Source organism: Musca autumnalis, unplaced genomic scaffold (genome assembly GCF_047663935.1).
Source record: "Musca autumnalis isolate F117 unplaced genomic scaffold, ASM4766393v1 scaffold_1, whole genome shotgun sequence".
Taxonomy (NCBI): domain Eukaryota; kingdom Metazoa; phylum Arthropoda; class Insecta; order Diptera; family Muscidae; genus Musca; species Musca autumnalis.
Window position 1 is genome coordinate 274,290,451 of NW_027411644.1, and position 12,956 is coordinate 274,303,406.

The 12,956-nt window shown below is 35.0% G+C and overlaps 1 protein-coding gene across 22 annotated transcripts; it reads right to left on the reverse strand.

Annotated features, from left to right (window-relative positions):
- Nucleotides 1-608: 608 nt before the first annotated feature.
- LOC141389553 (uncharacterized) lies at nt 609-11,273 on the reverse strand. Of its 22 annotated transcripts, XM_073961209.1 has the most exons (6): nt 11,194-11,273; nt 9,439-9,599; nt 9,015-9,294; nt 8,002-8,821; nt 7,531-7,926; nt 2,525-2,949 (listed from the first exon to the last, which is right to left on the reverse strand). In XM_073961209.1, exons 2-6 carry the CDS (start codon nt 9,442-9,444, stop codon nt 2,937-2,939), a joined length of 1,515 nt encoding a protein of 504 aa, XP_073817310.1. In that variant the 5' UTR covers nt 9,445-9,599; nt 11,194-11,273; the 3' UTR covers nt 2,525-2,936. The 22 variants fall into 22 exon arrangements, with proteins under 22 accessions (XP_073817302.1, XP_073817297.1, XP_073817301.1 ...); XM_073961201.1 differs by lacking the exons at nt 2,525-2,949; nt 11,194-11,273 and adding an exon at nt 609-1,110 and having other exon boundaries at nt 8,002-8,704; nt 9,439-9,575; XM_073961196.1 differs by lacking the exons at nt 2,525-2,949; nt 11,194-11,273 and adding an exon at nt 609-1,110 and having other exon boundaries at nt 9,439-9,575.
- Between the last annotated feature and the right edge of the window lie 1,683 nt (nt 11,274-12,956).

The window sequence follows — 12,956 nt, forward strand, 5'->3', positions numbered from 1 at the left end:
TTTTATATATGAACTTTTCATTCATAGTTTTGCGTTTTAATTTTACCGACATTTGTCGGTAACTCAAAAAATGAGTTAGAGAATCGCACTAAAGCATTCGTTACAGTGAGGTTCGACTAATGAAGAATGACAATCCGCCGCAATTAAAGAGGTTATTGTTCAAGATGAAACTTCTGATGAAGTTTCTACTTCAGAAAGTGTGAATAAAACCGAAAAAGTGTCTGGAAGCGAAAGTTTGGAGACTGAACTGAACACTTCAGACAGAAGTGACCCCAATTATGATGAATCTTCTTCTTCAAAGGATAGGATGGATAAACATGAGATTGACTCTAACTAAACAACCACCGATGAAATTGGAACTGATATTACTGCTATTTCGAGGCCCTATGCTCCTCAAGGGGTGAAGCGGAAAAGACGAAAAGGACGAAGAGACAGCATAAAATGTAGAAGATTCGTGGATAACATAAACCAAGTCGATAAGGATACAATCGAAATCTCTATCAGCCAATCATCGGGTCAGAAGGAAACCGAATCCGAAGATACTGGTAAAGTTGAAAGAGAAAATAAATCCGAAAACCCTGAATCCAAATGTGCAATAGATTTGTTAATTTTTGATTTATTTTTTTTAGAAATCTTTTTATTTTTATTATTGTTACTTTTTTTTGAAACATAAGATACAATTCAGTATTTAAAATTAAAAAGAATGAATATAATGCATGTTTAAATGTTTTATTTATATTTATTTATTCTAAATCCAATTCCATGTTGCCATTGGGGTTCTTGTCAGCGTTGTTGTGGTTGTGGACATTAGCGTTGTCCTTGGTGTTTTTGGGACGGGCAACGTTGCCATTGATGTTGTTGCGGCGGGCTGCGATGCCATTGATGTTGTTGTGGTTGCGGTTTCGGTTGGGATAGTAGATACGCACAATTGCGGATCCCACTCGAAAAGTACCTGTCTTTGGAGGCACAACAATGCGGACTTGGCTAGCTCGGGCACGGCGTGATCGTGGCTTTATGATTTCACTGCATGTTTTGTTGCATTCCACACGGATTTTCTTGGAGTTCCCTACAGACAAACCAGTTTGTTGATCCCTACCAGCGACCTCATTTCTTCCAAAAACAAAAAAGAGTTTATAAATTTAAAAAAAAAAATGTTATAAAATAAAAAATACAGACTAAAGTTGCTAACATTTTTGCTGTAATTCACGAGACGGAGTTGGAGTCCATGTCGAGGTCTGAGCTGGTGTGGGAAGAAGCGGAAATCAGTTGCGCTTGTATAAAATGGATAGAGGAGGAAGTAAACTGAGTTGTGATGGAATATAATGGAGACGTATTATTATTTGTTTTATTAATGAAGTTCTTAATATTCTTCTGTTAGATAAATAATAAGGGTGCCAACCGTGGCATGCGGTTCGATTCCCAGGCCTGGTGGCAAAATATCCCTCAGCGTAATGTAGTCAACATTTTCCTGAGTATTCCAGCCATGTACAACTTCTATATAAGTGGTGTCGTAAGATACGCCGTTCGGACACGACGATAAAAAGTAGGTTCCATATCACATTGAGCTAATATGAATCGGCGTGCACTCTTTGATATGAGAGAAGTCTCCCATGTCCCTTCGGGGATGTGTATTTTGTTTATTATTGGATATTTTGCAATGGCTTGGATTTTTATAGCAGCCCCAAAAAGGACTGCTTCATTTCCGCGGGCTTTTTTTAAATTCCTCAGTGAGTTCATGGAAAAAGATGTAGAGCAACTTCACTTGTACTAAGTGATTAAATTGCAACCATGGATGCAATCTTTTTGTTGTGTATAAATATCGAGATGTTTGAATATGGCATTGCTAATTACCATGCCGCCGTAAAGTCTATCAGTCTGAAATGATTTATCATGTTTTTCATCCACAGACATAAATCTGGAGACGAAATGTTTCAGCTTCTTGCGAACTGCATACCAACACCGCCCAACTTCTGTTTTGTTTCGTTATAATACAAAGCTTACTTACAACGGTCTATGTGGGCTTTATGACGATCTGATGAATTTAAAAATTACCGAAATTCGAAATTTTTTCTCTTTCTTGATTTTCATTTTTTAATGGCTCGGAATTTAATATTTTGTTAATACTATTTATTGGCCTTGAAGGCTTTTGTATTAGTATATGGATTGAATAAATAAATAAATATCGCGGACGATGTCAATATGGGGGTCGACTGATTTCATAACCATATACGGTTTGGATATGTTGTGCATTCAGTTACAGTATGTCGAAGATTGAATGACGTTCCAGATGTCACCCCATATGCGCCGAGAAGATGGACCATAAACAATTGGACCATAATCCACATAAAAGCCAACGCTTTTGTAAACTTATTCTAAGTTTGACATATACGTCAAACGTTCCGCCATGTAAGTGTAATATCCGTCATAATTTGTACACTATTTGTTTTACTAGGATAAATGAAGACTTTCGTTGATACATATTTTCGAAGGACTTTCACATACATTTCAATAAAACAAACTCATATTATCATAAGTTATACATATATTTTTTGTCGTTTTTTTTTTTTTTTGTAATTAAAACGCCGTAAGTAAGGATATACACTTGTATGATGTATATTTATAGTTATGTATAAAGATGTAGGCACGCTTAGCTTCCTAGTTTTGTTTTTATTTAAAAAAGATGAAATGAAAGTCTTATAAAATTAAGACAGTTTAATATTGAATTCCATTATCCACTTCTTCGTTTTCTTTCGAACGTCCGATTGTTTATTGTCCTACTGTATTGGTGGATATTTTGGAATCTTCGCTTATAAAGTAATACAAATTTATATAAAATCTTTTTTCATTTTTCCGTTCAGTTTTACAAACATAAATATTTTAAAAACAATAATTTTTAATCCAGCCTCATTTGTATTGCATTTAATACTAACGGTTGTTTAGAAACGTCTCCTGTAAGTAAAATAATATAAATGTCATTCATAATGATGTATGCAAGTAAATCGGTTTGCAATATATTTATTAATATTATTAAATTAACGATTGAATGATTTTTATTTTTTATTTTTTAATCTTGATAATTTCTGAAAATGTGTGTGTTTTTTTTTTTTTTTTTGTTTGTTTTTGTTTAAATTATTTGCTGATCTGGGTGAAGGACCATTTTTTGCTACGCATATTAAATCTAGTACGAAATTTTTTGGAGGTTATGTCCGTGAACACAGCGGACATGACATAATTCCCAAAACATTGGATACCCTTTAGGGTAACGACGACGAAATCCGTTTAAGAAAATTTAGAGTCGATTTAGCTCTGTCCGACTGTCTGTTGAGCACGATAACAAATTTGGTCCAAAGGTTGCTCTTTTTAACATTTCCGCCGACATACATACATCAGGTAGGATTCTATGTTCTATATCGTTCCACTCCTTTGATTACCTATAACACAAAATTTGCATCCACGTCCTCGAAAACATATGAAAAATGTAAACACAACAAATCATCCATATACAGATTTAACACAACATATGTACGTTAATACATATAGTAAATATAATTGATCCACAAACATCACAGAAGCGACAAGGGAGACTTCTCTCATATGAAGGAGTGCACCCCGATTCATATGATATGGAGCCTACTGATTATCGCAGAACCCGAACAACGTGTCTTAAGACACCACCACTGAGAGGTGTTTGCCAACGTTGAAAATTTAATGTTGCCTGGCCTGGGAATCGAGTTCGGGCATTCAACGTTCAAGGCGGGTGTGCATACCATTTTACATATGTTGCCTTCATCCATATCTAAATCTTACGGATTTTCAGGGGAAACAACCCAGCAAAATAAATTGGAAGTAGTGCAATGCAGACTAGTTCTTTCACGGCATGTTTTGATGCAGTTCAAACGGAGTCGTGAAAAAGGCACTCCATTCCTCACATTTTAAGTGAATTTGGATGAAATCCAAAGAATCACTGCCTCTTTGGAGGCAAACTTTTTGCTGGGAAGACACGTTACAACAACAAAAACTGGCCAAAATTAAAAAAATTAATGGATTTTGACCGACCCTCATGCGGGTCATTAAAGGGGCCTTTTTGGTCACTTCTCCTATAAAATGTGATCGTATCAAAATATACAAAATTTATCGCCATAAAATTTTATTATGGGTCCTAGAATATATCAAAACTCTATCTCTTATTTAAACTGCAGAAATATGTAAAAAATCGCAAACACAAAATTTCGAATCCCTTTGGACCTCGAATCCCTTTGGTTTTTGTTGTTACAATTTGTATTCCATTTCCCCATTACGATGGTACATGTTTTTTCAGTGACAAGCCCTTACTTCTTGAGATAATGGTCCAGAAGCTCCAAAAAAAGCATGGCGGCACCAACTAAACTGGATAGTACCTAAGATAACCCTCGAAGGGAGAAACTGATTTTGTCCAAACGTTATACATCGTATTATATAGACGACAGAGGTGTTGAGTGTTACTTCTTTTCTTTAGGTCCGAGGTTGAGGGTATATCTCTGTCGGCCAAGCCGACTGATACTTTTTTACTTGTTTTATTCGCTAAATTCCCAAAATTTACATTTGCATCAAAATCGGTAGCAATTGTTGTCTCTAACCTTTTAAAACGTGAACCTACGTTGCTAGTATTTCACAAAGATATTTTCTATCTATGAAAAACATTAAATACCAAAATACTACCAAGCCGACTGATACTTTTTTACTTGTTTTATTCGCTAAATTCCCAAAATTTACATTTGCATCAAAATCGGTAGCAATTGTTGTCTCTAACCTTTTAAAACGTGAACCTACGTTGCTAGTATTTCACAAAGATATTTTCTATCTATGAAAAACATTAAATACCAAAATTTACTTTGGAAAATGTGTCTGGAACCTTTAAAATTAGTCCTATCGGCCGGTACTATATTTCGATTAAGTGCAGTTTAAAGGCTGGCTGATTTCATAAATGCAGTATGATGCGTCAAATGACATCGTCGCAACTTCATAAATGCAGCATGTCTTTTTATTGACATCGTCGCGATTTCATAAATGTCGCGCGACACAGCACATTGCGCAGCAATTCCCAAATTTGTGCGGTGTGACCACTTGAGCTGCACAACAATTGACATTTCAAGAAAAATACATACATACATAAGAAACAATTAGAAATGACGGATTTGTGGTAATTATTTAATAGAAAAAAATTGTTTAAAAAAACCGAATTTTACAAAAAGTAAACTAAGTAAAGCAATGTGTGCGTTCATAAATGAAGTTGAATGACATGTCTCTTTTTTAACAATGTCAGTGCTGCCACACATATTTTCTTCGTCTTTTTATGATGTTGTAATTTTTTGCAATGTAAATACTGCATTTATGATTTGATTTGATTTTTTACAGAAGTTACTCTTTGTGGTCCTCTTTACAGCGATATAACGTTTTTCCTGGGTAACTCCGTGCATCTTGACATAATGGTCCAAAAGATCTAAAAAGGACTTGCGGTGAACAACTAAAATGCCATCAGTGACCATTGGTCCAACCTTTGCACATCATAAATCAAACAAAAATCAAGTTTGAGCATGAACTATATCGTACAAACTCCTTCCCGTTTCTTCCGCACAAACATTTTAAATTTTCTCTATTCCTACAATATCTACATATATCCCCCCTTGTGATTATTTTTACGTTTTTTTAAAAAAATTTTTAAAATAATTGTACTTACGAAACACATGTGTATTAAGTTTTTATTCGCATGCCGCAATTATCAATACATTTTCGCAATGTTTTGAAGATACATATTTTGTTTCACATTTTGGTTCGCTTTGTTCAAATTAAAATGCATAATTATTTGATTATTTGTATTGGGTTTTGTATATATTTCTTGTTAAATTATTCAAAACGTATTTATAAATGTCTTATAAGAATCGATATAATAAACTTGTATTTTTGCGAAGTCGATATTTTTTTGTTTTGTTACAACAACATTGTTATATGTCTGTGGGGTTAATTATAATAAAAAAAATCGTTTTAGATCTCCTTAGAATGGAGCGAATACAAATTAACTAAAAGTGTATGTAAATAATTTAAGAACAATCAACGAATGATTGCTTTTTGATAAATAATAAAGAGAGAGATCGACACTCTCTTCGTTTTATTCATTCATTATTTTAGGGCGGAATTGTGGGCCAATCGATGATGTTGATAAAATCTTTTACTCGAAGAGATGCTGTCATGTCCTAATAAACTTAGCATCTGTATGGCTTATACTAGGGTAAACTCATTTCTATGGCCCCATTACAAATCGCATATACCGCAAATTAATCGATTTTAATAAATTATATTTGATATCGCTCTGTTGTTATATTCCAAAATATGGAAAAATTATATCATGTTTGGATATAAACGTCTTTAATAACGACGATTTGGCATATTTTGTCGGGTTGCATTGCTGTTTAAAAGAATATATAAAACGTGTTAATTAGTTTCATAAGTTTTGCTTAAATCTTATAAAGTTAGTCTAAAGTTATTGAATGGTTATTTTTAAAGTTTCGTAAGTACAGGTGGGATAATATCGCAATATTTTAAACATATTTTATGCATCGGCATATTTATTCTCCTATAAATTGTTGCTTTTCGAAGCATCTTTCTAATACGAAAATTATTTGAAAATTGATGACGTACGGCGTGATTCTTTCATAAATATTCCGTTAAATTTATGTATTTGCTTATCGAAGTCTTTGGATAGATATAATATAGACACATCTTATTATTCACTTATTTTCAACATTTTTGCTTTTCGAAGCACGACAATTATTGCAAAATTGGCGACGTACAGCGTGATTCTTTCATAAATATTCGGTTAAATTTTTGTATTTGCTTATCGAAGCCTTTGGATCTTATTATTAATTTATATTCAAAGACAGTATGAATCCGCAAAGTTTTGAGGTTAATAGTACGGTTACACTAGAGTTTTTTGCCGGGTTAACCCACTTCGAGAGGATTTATTTGACGTTTGCGCTATGGAATTGACATTTGAAATCCAAACCGATTGGGTTAATCCGGATAAGTGTAACGTGGGTATAATATTGAACTTATTGAAGGATGCTTAGCGTTTTGCATTGAAGCCTTAATTATTTAGTTGGGACTATAAAATATCATTCTGAATGTCGGAATTACAATATGTTTGTATTTCGAAGTCTGCTAAAAAGAGTCGAGAGGGCTACGATTTTATTTTTGTTATTGCTTTTGAAACTTAACTTATGAATAAGTTCATATGAATTATTCCTATTCTAAGAATTCAGGCTTTCCGAAGATATATAGAATCCGAATTTAAGTATTAAAATGAATCCTTTTTTTTTGTTTTAAACATGACGCCTAAATTCAGATACCATTACTGAATGTATGTGTTAGTATGAACTATGTGTACCATAACCCCTAAGGCCTCATTCCTAAGTACTAGTCAGATATCCACGAATGTACTTCAATAGAGTAAAAAAAAAAATATCTTAAACAAAAAAGTTTAACTTCCAAACTTACCGATTCATATTGCCAGCGGGACCATCAGCACCAAAACCACCACCACGTCCAGGTGGACCTCCACTTCGTGGCATATTGCCTTGCGCGTTACCACCACGATTGAAACTACCACGAGGACCAACACCACCTCCACGATTGTTACCAAAGTTTCTTTGTTGCGGGAAATCATTGCCTCTGCCGCCTCCTCCACCTAAGGGTGGGAATTGCTGTTGGTAGTCATCGTCTGCGTTGAAATTATTACCAGGGAAATTCTTTTTAAAGCCTCCTTCCTGATGTGGTGGGCCATTAGGTCCTCTACCAGAGCCACCACGATTGTTGAAATCACCATCACGGTTTGCACCGCGATTAAAATTGCCACCTCCTATATTATTACCGGCAACCTGACCAGGTCCTCTCCTAATGAAGAAGAAAACAACAGATTTTAGATCAATTTGGTTCAGTTCCTATTGTCATTTCATTTAAAATACTTACATATTTGGTCCATTATTATTTCTTCTTTGGAATGGAACATCATCGTTTCCAAATCCTACATCATCAGCAAAACCACCTCCTCCTCTTGGTTGATTGCCAGGACCGCCACCATATTTTGGTGGTTGATTTGTGGGTAATGTAAAGCCGCGTCTGTCTTGTTGGCCTCCAAAATTATTAGCTGGAACATTGTTCATATTGCCACTAAATCCACCTGAGAAATTGTCATTGAATCCACCTCCTTGGCCGCGGCCTTGGTTTTGGAAATTACCACCACCTCCGCCTCCTCTATTGGGACCAGCACGAGGTCCAGGTCCACCAGCATTATTCCAATTTCCATTGTCACCAGTATTATTGAAGTTCCCACCACGATTTTGACCAAAATTACCAGCGGTACCTCCACCCCCCATACGACCGCCATCTCCACTGCCTCTGTTTTGATTAAATTTACCTCCTTGGCCTTGGGGTCCTCCCATATTCTGTTGTGGGTAAGGTGCAGAACGATCATTTTTAAAGCCCTGGTTACGCATTGGACCAGGACCATTCATATTGTGAGGACCACCACGGCCTCCTTGCAAATTTCCACCTCCACCACGTCCACCCATTGGACCACCTCCAGGACCTCCTCGTGGTCCACCTCCTCCCATTGGTCCTCCACCGCTGCCAGAGCCTGTTCCAATAAGAAAACCACCTCCGCCGCCACCACCTGCAATATTTTCGTTTTGGTTTTGGTCATTTAGCAAATCCAATATGACGCTGGCCAATTGCAATGTGGCCACTTGTTTGGCTTTATTCGAATGCTGTATGTTACCAGGGAAGCCAACTTTAAGCATTTGAAATGGAATGGATAATGGAAAAAGGAATACAAAATTGATATAAAACAAATATGCCATTAATACAATAATGATAGTCACATCTCGTCGTATGAGGTTGGCTTCCCTCAGAGCCACGTTATTAGTATGAATGTAAACAATTTATATTAATGATAAATAATTTGCCTTGTCAACACTTACCACCACCACCACGCTGAGGTCCACCACCACGTCCACCTTGATTTGGTCCATTACCACGTTCCTTTGGTCTTCCATGTTCCACTACAATTGATTGTCCCTTAAATTCACTAGCATTTAATGCTTGAATGGCACTCTCTGCCATTGCCGGATTTTTCATGTGGACAAATCCACAACGATTCATGACGTCACATTCAACCACAACACCATAGTTTTCAAACAGATGTCGAAGTTCTTCTGGTTTTGTTCCTGGAGGTAAGCTACCAACAAATACTTTTGTAGGTTGCTAAAATAAAATATGAATAGTATTATAGATAATAGGGAGTTGTGTATATCATTTTTTCTTCATGAAAAATTACGAATAGATTTGCAAAGAATTTTGAGAAATTTGGGACAAATGAGTACTTACGGCGTTGAAGGCTATACTTACAGCCATTTTATTTCTACTTTTCTAATTGTAATAAAATACTTTCACGAAATGGAAATTTATATAAAAAAATTCTCCTTGTCGCCGCTTTTTTCACATGTAGATTTATGTATGTATGTATGTTGGTGACGGTATAGCTAATGTCAGATATCGGATAACGATTACTTTAACACAAACAGACAGGTCCTTTGGAGTTAGTGCACATGTAACGTGACTCACAGATTATCCTGGGACCATGGCAGAACTACCAGGTAGTGGTATCACACCAGCTGATCGAATATGAAAAGTCAAATCCCTTTGTAAAAAAATGATTTTTGTTGTAATTTCCCCAACAACATAAAGAAAGTTTTGACATAACATATTCAAAATTTTACGATGCCACTACCTGGGTAATTGTGCCATGCCTGGGACTGAATTCTTGTTCCATGAAAATTTGAAATGAAAAATACTTCCTTTATAATTTTTTTCATTTGACAGTTTTCTCCTTCATAAAAGTTTTCATTTTACATTTTCATTGAAACAGAATTGAGCCCCTGGGGCTGGAATATTTCCTTTATAATTTGTTTCATTTGACAGTTTTCTCGTTTATAAAAGTTTTCATTTCATATAGTACGTTTACATATCGACACCTCCAAATAATAGTATGCTAAGTCTAAAAAGTGTGTTTTGCAGGAGAAGCTCTCAAAGTGTGGAAATTTTTTTGAACTTCAGTACTATGCTAAGTCAATATTTGTTTATAACTTCTGTTCGGATTGACCGATCATTACCAAAATTTGACAGAATTTAAGTTAAAGTACGTTCGACACCTCCAAATAATAGTTTGCTAATTCTGAACAGTGAGTTTTGCAGGACAAGCTCTAAAAGTTTGGAAATTTCTTTGACCTTCAGTACTATGCTAAGTAAATATTTGTTTATAACTTCTGTTCGGATTGTCCGATTATTACCAAAATTTGACAGAATTTAAGTTAAAGGACGTTAAATATAAAACTGTAAAGAACTTGAAAACATGCTAAGTCGACTTAGCATACTATTGTTTGGAGGCGTCGATATAACCGGATTTAACAGACCCACTGGGTTTTAAATGTCAATTCCATTGGTTATATGTCAAACAAATCTTCACAAAGAAGATTAACCCGGCAAAAAGGCTCTAATGTGTACGGCGTTATACTTTCATAGAAACAGAATTGATGTCCAATTTACATTAGGAACTTTTTCGTCATTTGTAGCTGTTTCGTCATTTATTTGCTAAAACAGGCAACATTTTGCGTCATTTACCATACAAAAATAAATGACGAAAGCTGCGTCATTTATTCTAAACAACGCACGAAAACACCATACTATTATAAGCAGCCCAGTTTTTTTGTCAAAAGCTACCAAAAAATGCAACTGTTTTAAGATGTCTTTGTTTGTTTGTGTGTGTTGTAGAAAAACAAAAATACTCAAACGCTGACAAAAGTGAAAATAAATGTTTAAAAAACTTGCAAAAATTATGTTTTTTTTTGTTTTTAGAATTAATTTAAGTTATTTGATACACATTTGTGTTGTGAAATTCCTATTTCTCTGAATAAATATATTGAGTGCGTGTGTTTGTGTTATTGTATAAGTGTGTATGTGCGATTGTGTGCGTAAGCAAATGACGCAAAAAAACAGATGTAAATACACTTCATTTGATTCTAGGATTTCGTAAAACGAAATCATTTAATGTGCATATGTAAATTGGACTTGAGCCCCTGGTCCAATTATCACTAAAGCTTATACCCAGCAAAAAATTTTGGAAGTTGTGCATGTGGAGTTATGATTTCGCAACATGCTTCTATGCAGTCCACACGGAGTTTTGAAAATTGCACTCCCTTGGATACAATTTATAAGCAGTTGCTTTAGAGATCGCTACAAAAAAACAAACACAGTTGGTTGATCCCTACCCACCGCTGGCGAAATCATTTATTCTAAAAATAAGAGAGAGTGTATACATTTCTAAGAATTTGTTATAAAATAAAGAAATAACAACATAAGTAGCGAACATTTTTGCCGTAATTCACGAGACGGAAATTTTTAATGGAGTGGAGTTGGAGTCCATGTCGAAAGCTGAACTAGTCCCTGCAAAAACTTTGCATCCGCGGATGCAGTTGAATCAATACAAGGGTACAGTACATTTGCCGTTGGAGTACATCTTTTTCTATGAATTCATTTATGAATTTTACAAGAGAGCGCGCAGCTAGGATGCACTCTATTTTGCTTCCACAGCACAGCTTTTAATGTAGTCGTTTGGATTGAATTTAAAGGCAGTCTTCGGATTGCGTTTTCAATCAATCTCAATGTGCAGTAAAAAAACAAGCTATTGCAAAATATCCCAGAATAAATAAAATGCATTTATTATTTGTGTAAAACAAGAATACAAAGAACTTTATTATATAAACACAAATTAAAAAAGTTTCCATTAAATTCAATCACAATTGAGTGTACTTGCTCCGTTCACAGACTAATACCCCGGTTATACTATGTTTACATTTACGAAATCCACTCGATTTCATGTGTCAATTCCTTTGCGTATACGTCAAATGAAAACTCATCTGAAATCGATTGGATTTCATTTGACGTTTGAGCAATGGAATTGACAGTTGAAATCGAGTGGATTTCGTAAATGTAAACATAGTATTACACTATTGAAGGTTAACCCACTGGGTTTAATAGATCCAGTGGGTTAATCTTTGCTGGTTACACTTAGCTTTTAGAGGATATAAACTGTCAGCTGATGTTTGTTTACGTATACATACAAAATAACTAATAAAGTCGTGTGTTACACTTTTACAATTTCTCGTATGAGATATCGTCCCCTCTTTGCTCATATTGGTATATTTTACACACTGGGATGCATTTTTGTATCATGTTATCAATCGTACTTTTTGTTAAAAAAGTGTCAAATAAAAAAAAATAATTTTATGATTTTCAAATAACTTTAGATTTATTAACTCCATAAAATCTCATGCGAGCAATCGTAAACGTGTAAAACACGACAAACTCTGTTGCAAAAACAGTTGCAACTTTTGGTACTTTTTGAGTAGAGTTGGATTTTTTTGCACAAATACCGAATACAACACTGTATTTTTGGTGGATTTGTGCCGGATTTAAAATAAACCCAGCCATGAGAGGATTTAATTTTTGTATGGCAAATCTGGTCAGATTTGAGCGGATTAAGCAAATAAATCCTCATGAAGTGGGTTAACCCGGCAAAAAGCTGTAGTCTAACCGTGCTATAAAGGTTTTTCATGTTGGCTTCCCATCACTAGTTCAGCTTTCGAAATGGACTCCAAATCTAACAAGACTTGCACTTCTTTTTAAACAAAAATAGCGCCGAATAACACCCTCTTCTCCTTTTTTCTGCCATACAATTTTGGCCTAGTATAAACTAGCATCAAGCATGTTCATTGGCATCTAAATATGATGGCTGATAGGTTAATTTTGACATTTCTGCTGTAGTTTTTGCAATTTCCGTAATTTTTCCTTTCCCGTATTTTTTAAGA

Coding starts and splice junctions, on each gene's coding strand:
- LOC141389553 (XM_073961193.1), bottom strand. CDS start 9,444: ATGGCTGTAAGTATAGCCTTCAACGCC. Junction 7,927..8,001: donor AATAATAATGGACCAAATAT/GTAAGTATTTTA, acceptor CTTCTTCATTAG/GAGAGGACCTGGTCAGGTTG. Junction 1,111..7,530: donor CCCGCTGGCAATATGAATCG/GTAAGTTTGGAA, acceptor TGTTTTTGGAAG/AAATGAGGTCGCTGGTAGGG.